We start from the raw sequence: 20,333 nt of genomic DNA on the forward strand, positions 1-20,333 counted from the left end.
GTTTACTTTGGAAGAACTGAAAGCCGCTATTAAAAAGTGTGAACCCGGCAATATGCCAGGACTTGGCAATTTATTGGTGGAACAGATGAAGCGTTTTGGACCTGCAACTTCGGGGTAGCTATTGCAATCCTATAACAGCTGCCTAACATGACAGCAGATTCTTAAAATATGCAGGATGACAAGGATCTTCGCTATACTGAAACCTGGCAAGCCAGCTTGCAATACCAAGAACTTCTGCCCTATGTCTCCTTTGTGCCATCTATATAAAATACTTGAAAGAATATTGCTTAATCATCTCAGCCCTGTCACCGAGCTACAACTGATTTCACAAGAAGCTGGATTTAGAACAAATAAGAACTGTGCAGCACAAATACTCAATCCGACACAGAATATCAAGGGTGGTTTTGAGAGGGGTTTGGTCACAGGAGCAATATTTGTGGATCTCTTTGCAGCTTATGATACTGTGCAGCACAGTATCACTTTGCACAAATTGTATCAACTAATGAGAGATTATGAATTTAAGAGCTTCATAGGAACTCTGATTCAGAACTGTAGATTCTATGTCAAACTAGATGGCAAGAAAAGTAGAGGGAGAATGCAAAAGAAGCAGTCTGCCTCAAGATAGCATCCCTTAACACAATAAGCTTCATCTGTGCTGACGATCTGGCGCTAATATCTCAAGCCAAAGACTTTGAAACAGTAGAGAGACATCTAACAAATTGACTTCACTCTCTTGCAGCATACTGCCAAAATAACTGTGTGAAACCAAATCTGGCTGAAACTCAAGAATGCACTTTTCACCTGTGAAACAGACACCAACAGAAAATTAAAAGTCGTATGGGATGGTGTGGAGCTGGAGCATTGTCATAATCCAGAATAGGTGCCGGTCACACTGGATTATGCACTGACATTTAGGAAGCACTGACAAAATGCAATACAAAAAGTATCTGACTGCAATAATATCAGAAGACTCACAATTAGCGGATGGGGTGCCCAGCTGACAGTACTCAGAACATCGGCACTTGCATTATGTTACTCTGCTGCTGAATATACCTGCCCTGTTTGGTTCAGTTCTGTTCATGCCAGGCATGTGGATGTTGCCCTCAACGAGACAAGCAGAATAACATCAGCATGTCTATGACCAACCCCAACCCAACAAACTTACAGCCTGGCAGGGATAGCTCCACCAGATACAAGACGGGAAGTTGCCGCAAACACAGAGAGAAGCAAAGCAGGTCTAAACATAGCACATGTGCTGTGTGGGCACCAACCCCCCTCCCCCAAGCAGGCTGAAATCTAGAAGAGCTTTCTAAAAATTTCCATCAAAGACAGTACATCACTGTCAGTGGCACAACAAAACCTGTGGACTGCCAGAAACACAGATAGCATCATGGATCCTACCTTCAGAGCCCCCCCCCCCCCCCCCCCCCACACACACACACAAACCTGCAATGGAAAATGTGGAGGTCCCTCAACAGACTAAGAAATGGTGGGTAGAACAAAGGATAATATGGGCAAAGGGAACTGTCTTGGGAACCCATCAACTATATGCGATTGTGGAGCCAAACAAACCACCAAGTACGTGTACAGCTGTCCTCAGTGCCCAGTTTCCTGCATGTTGAAGGACCTGTGAGCCAGGGACAATACCATTGAGATTGTTAATTTTTGGTTTGATAGTATTTAGTGTTTGTAATCTGTTTGTATATAACTATTATTATATGGTTCTATTGCCTCACATTGTACCCCTATTTCCTTTGTATGTATTAATTAATAAATAAGGGTTTTGTAACAGTTCCTATTCCTGGAACACTCCATGCCAAAGAAGTATGAACACTCCATGCCAAAGAAGTATATCTTAGAAAGCCATTATACTTTGCTGCCTTGTGTCCTATTCACAAGAGATATTTATATATATATATAACACTGTGAGAGAAAGCATTAGGCAACAACTGGTGACTTCTGTCATAAAATGATGGCTAACTAAAGCTATAAGTGCAGAACATTATTTTATTTTCCCTGCTGAACTGAGATTCAGAAACTTGGTTTATTTTTCTGAGATGAAGTTTTTACCATAATCTGGAATGACACTGTTCCATACCTTCTTACATAATACGAGGTGCATTCAAGTTGTAAAACCTCGGTTTTTTTGGTCAGGCCTGGAAACAGACATAAATGTGTGGTTCGTTCACTCATGAGTACATGACAGAGATGATGGCACTGTACAGCAGACAGTACTCTGCCAGCAGCAGCAAGAGCGAACAGTGTATTTGACACTTAAAAACTTTCACATTTTTGTTTCAAGAACAGTATGTAATAATTTGTGTTCTCCGTTGGCATAGTATGACACTGATTGAATCTCGTCATCAGTTGAGTGAGTTATGATGTAGTGGTGTAATGGCTGATTTTAACGTTTGTTCATAGGTGCTACAGTTCAAAGAAGGCACAGTGTCTTGTGACAATATAAATCAAGACAATCTTGGCCTCGCATTGACCAGTCTGACATCTTGATCGATTGAGTGCAGAAAGTTGTTTTGGAGGATCACAGAATAACTGTAGAACATATTGCCTCAAAAGTTGGTATTTCTGTGTGATTCTTGCACATACTCCAGCATGAAGATCTGAAAATGCAAAAAGTGTCCTCCAGATTGGTTTGGACAAATGAGCACAAGACTGTGCTCATGGTATGTTGTCAGGCAGTGTTGGTGATGATTACATGAATGACATTTTTTTTCCCACCAATTGTGACAAGGTATGAGGCATGGATACCATTTTTCAATCCTGAAACAAAGTGCCACCCGGCTCAGTGGAAGCGCACACTCTCACCACCAAGAAAAAAGAATTTTGGCTAAGTGCCAGTGCTGGAAAAATGATGATGGCCATGTTCTGGGACAGCAGTGGCATAATCCGTACTAATTGCATTCCAAAGGGCACTGTGGTGAGAGGTGCATCCTACCAAGATATTTTGAAGACCAAGCTCCATACAGCATTACTTGAAAAGATGGCGAGAAAGGCTCTTTCACCGAGACACAGCACTGACACATTGGGCACATTCAGTGCTGCTGTTTCTTTGTCACAACAACTTTGAAATGATTTCTCTTGCTGCTTACTCAGCAGATGTGGCTCCTAGTGACTTCTGGCTGTTTCCAATGATGGAACGCTCTTCATGGTCACTTATTCACTAGCTGGGTTGCTATTGTGCCAGTGCTTTTCCAGTGCTCAAACCAAACACCTAAGGAAGGGTTCATAGTGGCCATGGAATCGGGACACTGATGTTGTGAAAAATGTGTATGGCTGCTGGGAAATTGCATTGAGAAGTAACACAGTTTTGTGTGATTAGTGTGTGAGTAAAAAAAAATGGTGTTGTTATAACTTGAATGCACCTTGGTAAGAGGTACTCTGCTGAATTGTTCTTAGGTGATGAACAGGAAATTAATAAGTGTGACAGAGATGATGAAAATAGTTTCCTAAAACTATTTTAGCTATTACGTATTGTTCTCTTCTTACTCATTTATAGAAGTATTATGATTAGTTTGTAAATAACTTGTGTTTTCAGTTGGCGGGCTTATTTCAAGTAATTACTGTGGTCATAAGGGTAAATTATTCATCATCTGTAAAATTAAGACGACAGCGGACGAGAGCAAATAATGGAAGACACAAAACTTGCAGTGAGAGATTTGCCCATAGGGCAGAACATATAATCATGATCATAATTACGGTTGAGAAAACGCTTAAGGAAGTATTTCAACTTCTGAAGCCGTTTCACAAAACTTATATTGTGGATGGAACACTGTGGTATGAATCGTAGAAAAGTGGTTGTCATCATTATAACACGGCCGTGCCTTCAATTGTGATGCTTGTAGCCAGAAAAGATAGAGAGCTGACTCATCAAGGTCCTATGAACATGTGTCCAGAAATGCATCCTTGCCACAGTAGATGATGCTGATGAATGAAAGTTTCTCTGACCATGTGCCGCGTGTTCCTTGTGTGTTGCAGGCTGTCTGATGCAGTGTAATGTAAGTAGCTGAATGATCTGTTAGTCATGTCAGGAACAAGCCAAGATAGTGTTTTCGTATGGCCAAGCAGATGGAAATGGTCAAGTCAGTATGGCAATACCAAAACAAGTATCCTGATAGACACCAACCACATCACACAACACTTCAAGCTGTATTTGAGCATTTGATCATAGGTCCTTTCAGACTGATGAAAATGCAAGGAGATCTGTTTTGTTGGACAAATGTTCTACTTGTATAAGCTTGGCTGCTGTACACCTCCATATTTCATTTCAGCATGTGACTATGGTGAAACCAGTGCAAAGTAAACCATTCACATTTGACCATAATTCAGAACTTGTGACATTGTTCTCATTGCATAACCTAGTTTTCTTAAGTTTTGGCCTAAAAGATCAAAGAGATGTTCCTGAAACCCTGTTTAACAATAAATTAAGAAATTTTAGTATTATTTTCAGACAAAACATTCCATTGCATCCCATAAGATTGATGGTTCAGCCGAAGGTATATTAAACTTACTTTACTGAGATTTAAGCTGAAGCAGCTACTTTTGAAATAATTCCTGAAGCCATTTAAGACACTAGAACAGTTCAGTCTCATATCATTGTGACCCATCAACAATTGTTGTCATCTGCATAGTTATCTTACTATTGTGCATTGTGGCTTAAATCAGTAACAAATGATATAAACAATAAGGATCCCAGAACTGAGTGTTGGGGCACACCATACCTGGAGAAGTGTTACACTTCTTAATATATAACAGATGGTTGTAGAAAGCTTGTACCTCTCATTAAAGATTTAAAAACAAAACACTACACCAATTACATGATGTTGTGCATGAGTAAGAAATGTAACTGATGCAGATTCCACTGATACCACATGTTTACAGCTCATGAGAACCTGTATGAAGTGCTCATGGCAGATTTAGGAACAAACATGCTGTCATTTCCTTTTTGCCTAATTTCTATGTCTAGATCACGTGTAGAAGATGAAGTTGATGAACTTTCCTAAAGCCAGGTTGTGTTTATCATAATACTTCTTTGAGAATAAAGTTTTCTAATTTCAATGCAATAATTTTTTCTAACACTTTACTTACCTTTGCTTGACATAATCAATGTTTCAGGAAAGCCTGCAGCTGTGTCACTCATGATTTAAAAAATAAAAATCTGCACCAATTACTTATTTTCAAGCTTAGTGTAGGGCATTTCGAGAATTAGTTTTCATTTACAAGTACATTTGTTTCCATGAATATTTTTGATGATGTTTGTGTGTGTAATTTTCTGCCTCTCATGAATTTTAGATGTCTTTTTGAAGTTATATTGCAATGCTAATGCTAGCAATGATACCTGGATTTGCATACTTACAAGTATGTGCCTCCTCCATTGCACAGAATGTCACACACATGCAAATTATCACTTATACTGTTTGTGTTTGTACTCTAAACATGGTACAAATATATTATAACACTACAGTTTCGCAAAGAATTTGTACAAAGTCAGAGGTTCTGCAGTATTCTTGGATTTCGTTACATACATAAAGTTGTCATTTATAAAATTTATTTTTATCACTTAACTACTGGAATAAATGTACATTAACCAAATTGCAGTGGCCAATGACTTCCCCAGCTCAGTAATAGACAATATGTAGAAATATGTAACAAAAAAGAAAAGAATCCATGGCTCTTTAGAAGGATCCAATAAAATATGATCCAATAAAACAAACAAGTGTATGGCCTCATATATAATGTAGGTAACATTTCTCAGAAGATAGGATACCTAATTAGGCCATGTAAAGTGAAAGTAGCTTTTACAACAAACTACAGAAGAAATTATAAGTAATAAAAAAGAAAGAGAGAAATTCTCAGACTTGGGAATATACAACATTACATGTAAAACTTGCTACATGGGAAAAGCAGGCAGAAATTTTCAAATTAGATGCACTGAACACATCAGCTGTTAAACACGCAGTGAATTTACGAAATCAGCAGTAGCAATACTCTTAAAAAGCACTGGACACCAATTCAGACACATTGAAGAAGATCTTAAGCTGTTCCACCACACCCTAAAATTACATACAATGGAGTTAACGGAGGAACTTGAAAATTTTGTACACCACAAAAATCAAGGAGAAAAATTCTCGGTGACAAATTAGTTAGTAAACCAGTTAATACATTGGAGCCAATGAATGTACTAGACATGTTCACTATGTTTTAACCATGAAATCCGATGGACATATGTCATACATTCTTCACTTCTGGCTTGTTTGTTTGTGATTCAAAACACATGTTTTACATTTGTAAGTGGCAAGGCTAATTGTTTGGCTTGTCATAAGTGCACTATTGATGGCTAGCGCGCATCAGCCTCTCGTGAATGGTACCAGTGTTACGTGAACTGTGTATGCACTTGGAATATTGTTGTATGTTGTTTTGTTCTATGTCGACTGTCGTGTTGTGCTATTGTGTGAATCCTTCCCGTGTGTAAAAACATATAAATGGTGAATATGGCTAATGGGCATCACTTGTCAAACTTGAAGATTGAAGAACCCTTAAACAGTGTCTCAGAACTTGACGATCTTTTGGACTACATCAGTGATTTTTCGGAAGATGATGATGACTCACATGAGCTGGAGAGTGAAACTTGTGCTGCTGATAGAAATGATGGTAGCGAGTATGAAGAATTTGTATTAGGTTTGTCATTCAGTTCAACAGCCTGCTCTTAATAGTGAATGGTGTCATTTTGATGCACTCTCTGAATTACCTCTGAAGAAACAAGTGGAATTCAGGTTCCTGTCAATACATTATCAACATAACTAGACTGTTTGTTTGCAATTTTTTGATCACAGCATGTTTCTAAAACTGAAATCAGAGGCAAATATGTATGCTGCTGATACTATTTCTGAACTTCGCCATCAGAACAGATTCAAACCAAAATCTTTATTGAAGAAATGGAGAGCAATGAGGATAGATGAAGTATATCAACTTTTTGCAATTGTTTCTCATATGTGTGCTGTAAAGTAACCTAAACTTAGGGGTTATTGGTTTGTAGACCCTGTGCTTGCTTCATCATTTGCTTCTCAGATGATGTCACAAGACGATTTTTTGCCATATTCAGGATGATGCGAGTGAACAATGTGCTTATGGATACCTCAACAAGAACCATGCTGTGACCCTCTGTGTAAAATAAGAACTGTTTGAGACTTTCTATGAAAAAGACGCAGAAGTCTTTTATCCATCACGGAATCTGACTGTGGATGAAGCAATCCTCTTACTTGGCAAAAGGACATGTGGTATACATGGACAGATTTTATACAAGTCCTGCAGTCATTGAAGTACAATGGGGAAGAAATACAGTGGGAGTTGGAACTTTGAAGAAGAACAGGAGAGGTTTGTCTAGAGACCTAATAAATCAAAAACTAAAGAAAGGAGAAAAGACTTTTCATTGCAAAGGACACCTTTTCTGCTTGAAATGGAAAGACTTGTCCACTTTGTGGAAAAATAAAAATGCTGAAAAACTGTATCTTTAGAGTAATATCTAAAAATCCCTGTATAATTTATTTGTGCTAAACATACACATATAGATATTCATAAAGAGGAAGGATGGAAGGTTAAGCTGATATACTGCCTGAAGAGGTAAGTGGATTAGTAAATTTATTAAAAAATTGTAAATTGTAGAAAATTGCCTCAGGATCCGGGTATTAACTGGATTGCTGACCTGTTACCTGTTAGGCTCCATTGTGTTAACTTTTTCAAATGTTTCTTCTGCATATGATAACTGCAGTAATTTTCATAAATATGTAGGTTATATTCCTCCCCCCCTCCCCTCCCCCCCCCCCTCTCTCTCTCTCTCTCTCTCTCTCTCTCTCTCTCTCTCTCTCTCTCTCTCTCTCTCTCTCATATGCACGCACACACGTGCGCGCGCGCGCGCGCGCACACACACACACACACACACACACACACACACACACACACACACATTCACACTCTGAATACAAAGTCTATGGCCTTTGTGGAGCCTTAGCATCATAATATCTTCGTAGCATTTCTTCATTACGGAAACAAACAGTGTAAGTGGTGATTTGTGTGTGTGTGTTACATTCTGTGTAATGGAAGAGGCACAATACCTGTAAGTACGCAAACAAAAGTACTATTTCTAACATTAGTATATAAAAACACTCCAGGATTCATTTAGTCCGATTTTTGATTGTAGTATAACGTCATAAAAACATCTTCATTGCAGGAGAAGCACCAAATCAAACATGCAAACATCACCAAAATTTTTCTTGTGAACAAATGCACTTGAAAATGGGAGACAATTCTCGAAATGCATTGTGCAAGATGAAAAAAATAATGAACTGGCGTAGTTTTTCATTACCCACTTTAATTAAGATCAGATTTAAACTAATTTTTTCGTAGTTTTAACATTTTCCAGTGCTGCCCTTTTTCTGCAGTAACTCAACTATTTTTAATTTTAATCCATATGGGGACACAACTTCTTTTTGAACTTTCATTGAACAGGTGAACTTTAATGTAATTGGGGAGCTTTAATATAATTGGGGAAATTTCATCTCATCAAATTGAGACTTTATTTTGCGTTTTATCTGTAATTGTGTGTGTTTCATTTGTATTGGTCTCACGCGTAAAAACTGATTTACGAGTTTCATAGTCACCAAGATGGTACTTATGCTCCATGGGTTAATAATTGTTGTTGCTGATATTACATTTTGATTTTCTACCAAGTCTTGCATTTACCAAGTCCCATACTTAATTTGCTATTTTCTTTGAGTTAAGTATTTGTTGTTGTTTGATTTCTCTGGTGTGTATAGGATGTTTCAATTAAGATGTTTGTCTTAATTTCTGGAACCATTTAAAATATTGTAATTCTGTTTTCGCCCTAATGAATTGTGACTTACGTCTTTTCATAACTGTATTAATTACAGAGATATTGGTATTGATTTCACATTTTTTTGATGAAACTATAGTAATTTCTGTGAACCAGAGAATTGTATAAAGATTGTTAAATAATAGCTTTGCATAATTGGTTTAATGTCAAGATACCCACTTATTCTACAAAATTGCAACAGCAACAAAAAGGAATGGCAAAGCTTTTCACTTTTCAAAATCCAATCACTACTTTCTGAAAAATCACGGTTTTTAGATCTTAGGCTCATATCGACTTTGATCATGAAACCAAGTGCTGTTTTATGCAGAAGGTCATGTTGTAACTTTTGTGTCAGACTGATGGGGTGCTTGAACTTGACAAAACTAAGGGAACCTACTTACAAAAATGGAATAATGGAAAAAAGTTTTAGCTTAAAACTGATGATGATCACATTTGGCTACATGTGGTTGGGCTGACATACCAGGTTATGCAAAGCAATGAATTTGGCATTGAAGTGTCATTTACCAGTATACTGTGCTGCTTTTCTTTCTGCAGACCATGAAAGAAAGGAGCGAGTCAAAAATTGAATGACTTTGTGAACCAGAGAATTGTATAAAGATTGTTAAATAATAGCTTTTTGTAATTGGTTTAATGTCAAGATACCCATTTATTCTACAAAATTGCAACAGCAACAAAAAGGAAATCACAAAAGAATAACAATATGAAAAGGATAGATTGCTACTCATCACATAGAGGAGGTGCCGAGTAGCAAACAAGCACAATGAAAAGACTGCTAAAGACTAAGTTTTTGGTCAAAAAAAGTCTTCTTTCTGAAATAGAAACACACACGCACTCGTGCACGCATGCGGCTACAGTCTGTGGCCACTGGGGCCAACTATGAACTATGCCTGTGTCTGACGTGTGCAGAAATCTAGGGTGATTGGAGGGAGTAAGGAGATGGCATGGCATGGGGTGGGGAATGGGAGGGATAGCAGTGCGTGAAGGTGATGTGCTACTTGTGGTAACGTGAGGATGTGATGGGGACAGGTTTGGCTGCTAGGTGCACAGTCATAGGTCTATGCTGGGAGGGGGATGTGAGGGGGGGGGGGGGGCAGGAAAGGGAGAGGAGAAACGTAGAGAATGGGGAAAAGACTGTAGGTGTATTGGTAGAACATGATGTGCTTAATTTCTGTGGCTGCTTCACAGCCTTTGCACATTCCCACCAACACCATGTGTTCTGAACTGCGATGGTGGGAATGCTCCCATCAACCCCCTAACCTCAACCTTCAACTGGTCCCTGTCCTCTCCCTACTTATCTTTCCCTACTCCCACTCCAGCAATGCACATGCCTTCTATTCCACCAACACACCTCCTGCTGTACGTCTCCTCTCACCCACTTACCCTTCCTCTTTCCCCTCCCAGCACAGCCTCATGACTCTGCACCCAGAGCCAGTCCTTTCCCCACCAGATCCCTGTACAGTCCCACAAACTGTGTGTGTGTTTCTTTCTTTCTATTTCAGAAGGAAGATTTTTTTTGTCCAAAAACTTAGATGCGTAGCAGTCTTTCCATTGTGCCTGCGTGCAACTCAACATTTCCTCCATGTGGTTAGGAGCAATCTGTCCTTTTCATGTTCTTGTGATTCCATCCTCAAAATCACAAAAAAATGAAGTTATAAAAATTGCCTTTAACTTATGTTTATGTTACCAGGTGTTCAAAATGTCGCCATCTGCTGCAACACACGTTTGCAGCCTCTGGTGCTTTTATATAAACTAAAGAGCTTCCTTTAATATCATTGTGCATACTGCAACAAAGCAATATTTTAAGTCGTCTTTGAGTCATTGGAACTTGTGAATGGATTTCATCTACGAGTGTGACCCAGAGAAAATAGTCCAGTGGTGTCAGATCAGGTGAATATGCAGGCCAACTGATAATGCCCTAACATCAAAGGTGTGGACAAGCTCTTTACAAGCAACAAGCGAATAATGAGCTGAGCACCCATCATGCTGGTACCACATACATCAATGTATTTAAAGTGGTACTTCCTCTAGTAGAGCTACACTATGTGGTCAAAAGTATCCAGACACCTGGCTGAAAGTGACTTATAAGTTCATGGTGCCCTCCATTGGTAATGCTGGAACTCTTGGCCCACCCTTAGCTGTGCTGACAGCTTCCACTCTCGCAGGCATATGTTCAATCAGGTACTGGAAGGTTTCTTGGGGAATGGCAGCCCCTTTCTTCATGGAGTGCTGCACTGAGGAGAGGTAGTGATGTGAGGTCTGGCACGAAGTCAGCATTCCAAAGCATCCCAAAGGTGTTTTATAGGATCCAGGTCAGGACTCTGTGCAGGCCATGCCATTACTGTTCAATCATCCAATGTTTACGCTCCTTACACCAAGTGAGGCATCGTTTGGCATTTACTGCTGTGATGTGTGGCTTATGAGCAGCCACTCGACCCGTAGTAGTTGAAGTGGAACCTGATGCAGTTTGGAATTCCTGTGTGATGGTCTGGTTAGATATGTCAGCCTATTACACATTATGACCCTCTTCAACCGTCGGTGGTCTGTGTCAGTCAACAGACGAGGTTGGCCTGTATGCTTTTGTGCTGTACATGTCCCTTCACGTTTCACTTCACTATCACATTGGCAACACTGGACCTAGGGATGATTAGGGGTGTGGAAATCTCACGTATAGACGTATGACACAAGTGACACCCAAACACACGACCACATTCGAAGTCCCTGAGTTCCGCAGAGTGCCCCATTCTCTTCTCTCACAATGTCTAATGATTATTGAAATCGCTGATAATGAATACCTGGCAGTAGGTGGCAGCACAATGCACCTAATATGAAAAAAGTATGTTTTTGGGGATGTCTGGATACTTTTGATCACATAGTGTTGTTGCACTTCAGTAAGAAATGTTTTTATCTTTTATCTGTTTACATTTCTTCAGTGAAGTAGTTACCAGTCACTAGTCCCCAATAATCCCACAACAAATGTTCACATTCCACTGCCTCTTATGATCAGCTTGCCTCAGTCAATGAGAATTCTGACACCCAAACCTCCAGATATCAGACACTCTGATGGTACCAAACCTTGTGTGTCGATAGAGTATCAACCAAAACACCAATTTAGTTCGTGCCGTATGCTGTCATCCAGTAGAAGATGCATAAACAGTAATTAAAAGTAACACCAGAACTATGGAGCATAGGCAAACTGTGTCCTGAGCTCCGAATGTGAAGATCTCTGTTAGGTGAGTTGATAGTGTCAGATCATTGTGCTAAAGGTCAAAAATTTGAAACCCATTGATGGTGATTTTTATTTACTTTTTATTTATTTATTTATTTTAAACAGATAATGCGTGAAACTGTTGTATGGGAGAAAATTTTTCTGCCATGTAAAAGGACATTTCAGAGTTTGTAGCAATGTTCTTTTGGTAGTCTGCTTTCGCTTCATTAGTTGAAAGTAGCAAACCTGTAGCGTACGTTTGTATAGATAGGTGTGGTGTTACTTATACACATGTACGCTATAGGTTTGCTACTTTCAACTAATGAAGCGAAAGCAGACCGCCAAAAGAACATTGCTACAAACTCTGAAATGTCCTTTTACATGGCAGAAAAATGTTCTTCCATATAACAAATTCACGTGTAACCTGTTAAAAAAAAAATCACCTCCAGTGGGTTTTTAACTCGTGACCTTTAGTACAACGATTTAACGCCCTGCCAACTCACCTGCCAGAGAACATAACATTCAGAGCTTATAGATATGGTTTGCCTATACTCCGTAGTTCTTGCTTTACTTTTAATTACCATTTACGCATCTTCTACTGCACGACAGCACACAGCACAAACTAAATCAGTGTTTGGTTGATACTCTATGGACACGCATCATTTGGTACCGATCAGTGTGTCTGACATCTGGAGGTTTGGGTGACAGCGCCCCAATAACATACATTTCTTACATTTAATTTTCCGTGATTGGTAAAGGGAACTCCATTGGTAGAGGGAATTCTTTGAAGAAAGAATCTGTTGTGATGCTACATCAGAACTGATCTACAGAATTCCAATCATTATTGTGCTGACATACCAGAGGCACTTGCAGTTTCTTTGGAAACAACGTGTAGATTATGAGCTTCGTGTTCCAGGACATCTACTCCATTCTCTTCACTCACTGCAGGTCTGCTCCGTACACTCTGCATAGTATTCCAGTGCCCTCCAATAACAATTTTTTGCATATTCCCTAAGTTGTCATTCTTGTTGGACACCACATGTCAGAATACTGTTCTACATACGAGTACAACTGAACTGTTCTCTTCATGTTCCATTTGCATTCTCCATAAGTAGCAAATATAGTTTCTCCCAATTTGTAAAATACATTTATTTTTTCAGAGCAACCTGCTCTTGACACATGTGTAAGCCACAAACAGAATGTGCCTGTTTGATATCAGTGTAGTGGCAGTGCAATACTCTGTGTCCTCCATATCCAGCATGATTTATTTCCTTACTTGGGTATGAAATAGTGAAGTTATGCAGAAGAAGCAATCAGTGTCAAATCCAAAGTAAAGTCTAAATATTTTAATTATACCAAAACTTCTAATTACTCCAACACTAATCACCAGATTATGAAGAGTGAAACTTTGTTGAATTTGTCTCTTTTAGAATAATGATACTAGCATCAGAAATTCCTATAGTTCCATTTGGGAAAGCTAAGTTGATACCACTATTTCAGTAATTAATGTAGCTATGAAAAGAGACTACTTTGTTTAGCAAAGACTTTCTCACATTTACTATGATCGAAAAGTATTACAATAACTTCAACAGTTCTAGATATAATTGAGGTGAACAGCTTAGCTGAATCACTCTGTGCGCTCAAGGCTTATTTATGGGATGGTCGACAAGCTTGATATTTGGAAACTATTTATATTTTTCTCTGGATGTGGACATTTTCTCCAGGAGTTATTTCACTTTTTTATGGCAGATTGACATGGTCCTGAAAATTTATTCTCACTTAGTATGTGTTCTAATAGTATGCACATGTTGCTGGGGTAATGATTATTTTGATGCAGCACTTTTTTTGTTTCTTCTTTGGCTCCATATAGGTCTTACCATTTTTGTTGCAACTCACTGTTTATCATCCCCAGTGTGTCTTTTTACTTTCCCTTATTATTTAGTATGTTATACATTCTATCAAAACTTATTAAGAAAGGTACATCGTGCATAGATATACCTATATAACTATATTTGTGTGTTGAACTTTTGGATGTTGTATGATATTATTTATACCAGGATATGTGACAATTCTCAGTCTCCTTAGCATCATTAGTAGATTCTTCTTTCACATTGTTTTTGTTAGAAATTAAGTTTCCTGTATTTACAAATACATAAAAATGCTGCAAACTACTGTTAACTTCACAGTAGGGAGAACTTATCATTGTACTACATTTTTGGGTTTCTTCCCCGACCAGTCGGCCGTGTATTGTGGGAGAAGTGACTGTGTAATTACGTCTGCATGTACTCAGATTAGTCTAATCTTGATTTTGTCATCTCTACAGGAGCAGTACATATGGGGCTGAAATATTTTCTACATTCTTCACTTAATGCCGGTTTTTGGAACTTTGTAAGTTGGCTTTCTTGGGATAATTGGTGCATATCATCAGGTTTTCAGCATTTCCATGATGGTCTCCCATTATTGAAACAAATCTGTGACAGCCCTTCTTCAAATACGTGCAATACTCACGGTTAATGCCATTTATTATAGGCTCCACTTGCTTCAGCTGTATTCTAAGGCCGGATGCAGAAACTTATCCATCCTTTCAGGTTAGAAGTTCCAGAGAAATTTATTAGAGGTTGCATTGTTGTGTGTTGTATTGTCAAATTGGTATGCTTACCAGCAAATGAAGCCTCCCATCAGTTGGCCTGTATGCTATTAATTGATTTTAAATTTAAATCATCCCTGGTAATACATAAACTACAGCAAAAATCCTTTCACTCTGAGTGCCAAATTGGAGAAGGCTAACCTTGATGGAGAATAGAATTTATATACTGCATTTATAATTCTCAGAGAACAGTGTGGAGATCATGTCCAAACTCTTCCATTACAGTAAATTTACATTTAAGGGTACAACTTTTTTCCAGGTGCTTGTGGATGAAGTTAAACCACATTCATCAGTGTCCAGCAAGAAGCGGATTAGAGGTGTTGAAGAAATGTTAAACAAAAAACCTACAAACTACACCTGGGGATCGTTAGATATTGATGAATTTGTCCAAAAGATAACACAAGAAGGCATAACAGATGCAAAAGTGGAGCAGGTCTCTAGTGGATACATTATTCATCTGGTAAATATTAGTTTTAAAATTAATTTGAGTACATCTTATAAACCAGGCACACAAAAGGATGGTAAGAGAAAAAGAAAGGAAGGAACAAACAGATGAAAACCACTGCAAATATTCTTTACCTGTGCTTTCATTCGTTATTGAGTCCTGTACTGGTCATTTTGACCAACATTTGCAATGCATAATTTTTGCAAATGTTCATCTTTATATTTGGGCAGTTATTTAGAGGAGTCATACTGCTTATTGGATTGTTTCATTTGAAGTCATCTAGTAGTCTCAACCTAATTGTTTCAGATGCTGTTCAAGTTTTGTTTGTAGATGATTGTACATGTCATAGGTAATTTCATAAATCCATGACTCTCAATACATAGTATTTGGCATTTAAGAGCCTATAACTTCTCAGAAATTTCCTTTAATGTATTTTGGATAATTTTAGCCACATCTGAAAATGTATTAACAATGTTAAGGTTACTTGTAAAGAAAAATGTATTGTTCCTAATTAACGTTGAATGAATTGCATGTAAAGTGGCATTTCTCAGATACAAAATTTCAAAATTGCTAAAACATCAATGGAAAATTTCCTGGAGCCAATTTTGCCACTGGTCATCAGAAAACTCATCCACTTCTGAAAACTGTATTTTCCAGATCCCACAAAGAAACTAACAGAGAGCTTTTTATGACTGTTACTCCAAGAAGTAATTCCACCTACACTTTTTAGTGTTTCTTATTATGATGAAATTTCTTGATGACTCTTGACTGCCTCTGGTGTGTTGAATGCTGCATCAAAACTCTTTAACAACTGTATGCCTCGCATGATTCAAGCTATTGAACTAGTGAACCCACACTCATGGGTGTAGTTTGCATATTCAAGGAAAGGCAAATATGTAGCCTTGTTGTTGAGACCTTTTGTGGAGAACTGAGAACATCATGTCTGTAATTCAGCAGATTTTGTTAGTAAGTTAAACACTTTGAAAGTTAGCAGCTCTGACTTATTAGTTACCTTTGATATCAGCTCCTTGTTTACTAAATTATGTTTGTAAGAAAGCTCATAACTCACTAATTTTGTGACAGGGCTACAGACAATGCACTGACTAATAGTCACATTTGCAATACCTTTTACTTACACCTATGTCTCATTAAAAACATGTGATATAATTTTTCAGCATGATTGAAGAGAGATTGTGCCATGAGTGTTGCTTTCTAATGTATATTATTTCTGTATTGTGTGCAAAAAATTAATTTAGGAATGCAAGTACCAAGATTTCCAGTTCTGAAGAAAGTGGCCACTGTGAAAACTGCTCTACCATGTCACAAATAGAGGTGAAACTTGTCAGAAGTTCTTATAGATATCTTAAGTATATTATATACAAATTTTATCAAAATTGAGTATGGTTGAGACGGGTTCCCAAGGTTGCTTAACACAGAATGATTATTTAGTCAAGATATTCCAGCAGTAAAACTGTCTAAAAAAAAAATAAAATAAAATAAAATAAAATTCGTGTAAATGCATAACTTCCTGATATGTATAAAAGGTGTGTGGTGTACCTGGACTTGCCTTTCATGGGCAGTGTTCTTATGGACTACACATGTCTAAGGAATATTCCACAATACTGTTGAATTTTGTCCATTTGTATGCAATATTTCCAGTCCCAGGAATGAATCTTTGATGTTGATTACTCGAGTAATTTGAAATCTGTTTCATTGTTCCACTTACTAATGAGAAATATCTTGCTACCATTCATAATGTTCCTATTGACACCTGTATTCATTGATGCTGTAACTACCTTATGGTCAGTGATTCCTGACTTAGCATTAACTGAATCCAAAAGTTCAGGTCTGTTCCAAAGTCTCTACCCTCACAGATCAGTTCTCTGACAAACTGCTAAAGATAATTTTCAGATAATTTATTTGGTACCATATTGCTTGAATCTGTCCTTACCAACCACTCTAATTGCTGTAGCTGTTAAGGTGAAATCTCTCCCTAATATTATAACATGATCGGGAAATTTATTTCAAATTTTCCCTGAAATATTCCGTCATAGTGGCTCCGGATGTAGGTGGGATCTGTAGTAGCTTGTGTGCCCCTTTAACACTTCTGTTCAATCAGATTATTTCACTTTCAGAATCTTTGCTGACCACACTATATTTTGTCATGTTATTTACTGTTCTAAACACACCTCCACCATCAGTTTCCAGCCTATACAGGGTGCCCCCAAAAAGAATGACCTGTAATAATATTGAGAGAAGTGTCACTAGGTAACTGAAACAGCGCTAGATGTAATCGGCATGGTCTAGAGTTTCAGAAAAAAATATGCTAAGTGTCACTACAAGCGCTGACCTGGAGCGTGCAGCCAGTCTTGCGCAATATGGTGTCCGCGCAACAAAAGGCGTATTGTGTTATTGAATTCAGTCGAACTCAATCAGTGATCACAGTTCAGCGGGTGTTTCATATTTGATTTCATGCTAAACCACCATCACCAAAGAACTTTCGACAGTGGTATAAACAGTTTGAAGAAACAGGGTGCCTCTGTAACGGCAAAAGTCCTGGCCGGCCACGCGTTCCTGAACAAGTAGTAGAATAAATTTGAGGAAGAAACCATAACAGGACAATCATATCTTACAATGCTACAGAACTGGTTATTCCCACAACTTGACTCTGACAATTTAATCTATCAGGAAGATGGAGCACCACCACAATGGCACAACAACGTGCACAGTTTCCTCAACGCCAATGTGCCTCAATGTTGGATAGGATGTACAGGACCACGAGACTAGGCTTTACACTCTTGGCTTCCTAGGTCCCATGACTTAACGCCATGTGATTTCTTCCTGCGGGAATATGTTAAACAATATGTTTACGTTCCTCCCTTACCTCGTGACATTGATGAACTAAAAACCAGAATATCAGCTGCTGTAGCTTCAGTGGCAAAAGACACCTTACACTCAGTTTGGGATGAATTCAGCTACAGTTAGATGTCATCTGTGCAGCCAGTAGAGGACATATTGAACATTTATGATGGATTTTTATATAAACTTATGTCTTTTCTGCGTAATTTAGTATGCAATTTGCTAAAATTTAAAATTTTATTCCTCTCAGCTTTTGATTTCAGCCACCTTACTATCTCTAGTACTTCTTTTCCCTAGTATTTGTCACATCTTGTATGAGGCCCACTTTTTCTGGTTTTTGGCATATTTTGTAGCCAGATGCCTCTCCCGACACCAGTGTCAAGATAACCTAAGGGAGGGAAGTTGTGTGCACCATTTGTCTTGTGAATCGTGTAAAGTTTGTTCTGTATGTTGTCATATATCAGTTGTTTGTGTCCAAGGTGAAATTTGGGGACCAGCTCAGCATTGGCCTTAATGAGCATCAGTAAACACCTGAAAACCACACTCAGGCTGGCCGCCCCATCGTTGTTAATCCATTGCGTGAATTCGACACCTCTCTGTCACACAAGCTAGAGCACTGCACGTTATCCTACACAAACAGGCTTCTGTCCCTGTTACTATGTTGGTATTATCATCAGTTATAAGCAAGACTAGTTATTAGATCTGCAGTGAAGTAATAGTATATCACAATTTTCTTTCTGCGACTAGGTGACGAATGCTACACTCTGAAATTAATGGGCTGTGTATTCTCCCTCTCTGAAATCAGTTATTGGGCATGTGGAAGGGTTTCTCAATTCTTAAAAAGTGCCACTCGTACACTGCTACCCTACTAGCCACTTTCTGATGTCCTTCATTCCTGACCTATTAAAAGAGATCCTACAGCTCTTCACTCAATAGTGGAGGATCAGAAATCTGCTTTCAGGCTTGTCACAGAATTGCCTCTGTTTTAAGCCATCTATTGGGTTCCGTGAATGATGCTATGAAAAACTAGCTCAGTTTCCACCCCTTTGCAAGAGTAACTTCATTTAACAGTTCAGTTGTCTACTGTTAGGAACTGAGGACGACCTCTTAATCCAGGTGGTTACATTAGCCATGATTTGCAGCCGGCTGCAACCAAATGTGTTGAACAGTCACTGGGAAAGGAGAGCAACATCCTGGGCGTAAGTCCCCATTCCCCTCTCAGCAAACACACCAGTCAGGCATTAGTTTTCCTTCTTGACCTGCTATCTACTTTGCTGAGGGGTATCATTACCTACCTAAGAATGCTAATGACTGACAGAAGCAAATCTCTGTGCTTGTCTGTATATTTCAATTAGATTAGCCCCAATCCCAATAGACAGTGATGCAATATTTGCTCCAGCTGTGGGCAAAACCTCAAAGTGTAAGGAGACCATTATGTAGCCAGTACCCACTTTTGCATTCCTTCCAGATAACTGCGCCTTCTGCTGCTTGCTGTTCACTCCAAGTGAATGAATTAGCCAGGTCAGTATTATCGGAAAGTTCTTTGACATAGGGGATCCTAGATGATTCTAGAAGCACAACAGGTACCAAAGCTTTCATCTCAGGTGCTTTAACTTCACCACAGCCCAGGGCAACAGCCAGACATCTGCCAACTACTTCCAACTATTTCTGGAAAAGTGACCTATTCACCTTGCATTTGTACAATAGGTGAAGTCTGTATCCATCTTTATCTGTGTTCAAAAATATGGAAACAATAGATTGCTGCTCACCAAATAGAGAAGGTGTTGAGTCATAGAAAGGCACAGTGAAAAAGAATGCTTATTTTCAGCCTTGAGGCTAAGCCCTTGATGAGAGTTAGACAACTCACACACATTCACCCTCACATGGCCACTGCTAATCTGGGGGATTAAGTCCCAATTGTTTTTGCTGTGGTTAATAATGGGGGTGAGAAGGGATAGCAGGGTAGAGGTGTGGAAAGATGTTACTGCTGCCTTTTGGAACATGCAGGGATGAATGGGTACAGGATATAGATGATAACTGCAACATAAGGCAGTTTTGTGGAGGGGTGGGGGAAGTGTAGAGAATGAGAAAGGACTATGCAGATGCATTGGCAAGATAAAAGGCATGTGTAGTACTGTAGTGGGAGCAGCAAAGGGATAGGCAGGTGGAGAATAGGGACCAGCAAAGGTTACGGGGGCAAAAGAATATGTTGCAGGCAGAGTTCCCACCTGCATATTTCAAGAAAGATGATTTTGGTGGGAAGAATCCAGAC

The 20,333-nt window shown here is 38.8% G+C and overlaps 1 protein-coding gene across 1 annotated transcript in view; it reads left to right on the forward strand.

Annotated features, from left to right (window-relative positions):
- Window positions 1–20,333, forward strand: part of LOC126473322 (integrator complex subunit 9) — a 116,914-nt gene that overhangs the window by 88,593 nt on the left and 7,988 nt on the right. Inside the window, exon 12 of the mRNA XM_050100309.1 lies at window positions 15,017–15,217. Coding sequence (XP_049956266.1) covers window positions 15,017–15,217 — 201 coding nt within the window. The remainder of the gene's footprint in view (window positions 1–15,016; window positions 15,218–20,333) is intronic.

The sequence above is a fragment of the Schistocerca serialis genome, chromosome 1 (assembly GCF_023864345.2).
Source record: "Schistocerca serialis cubense isolate TAMUIC-IGC-003099 chromosome 1, iqSchSeri2.2, whole genome shotgun sequence".
NCBI classification, from domain to species: domain Eukaryota; kingdom Metazoa; phylum Arthropoda; class Insecta; order Orthoptera; family Acrididae; genus Schistocerca; species Schistocerca serialis.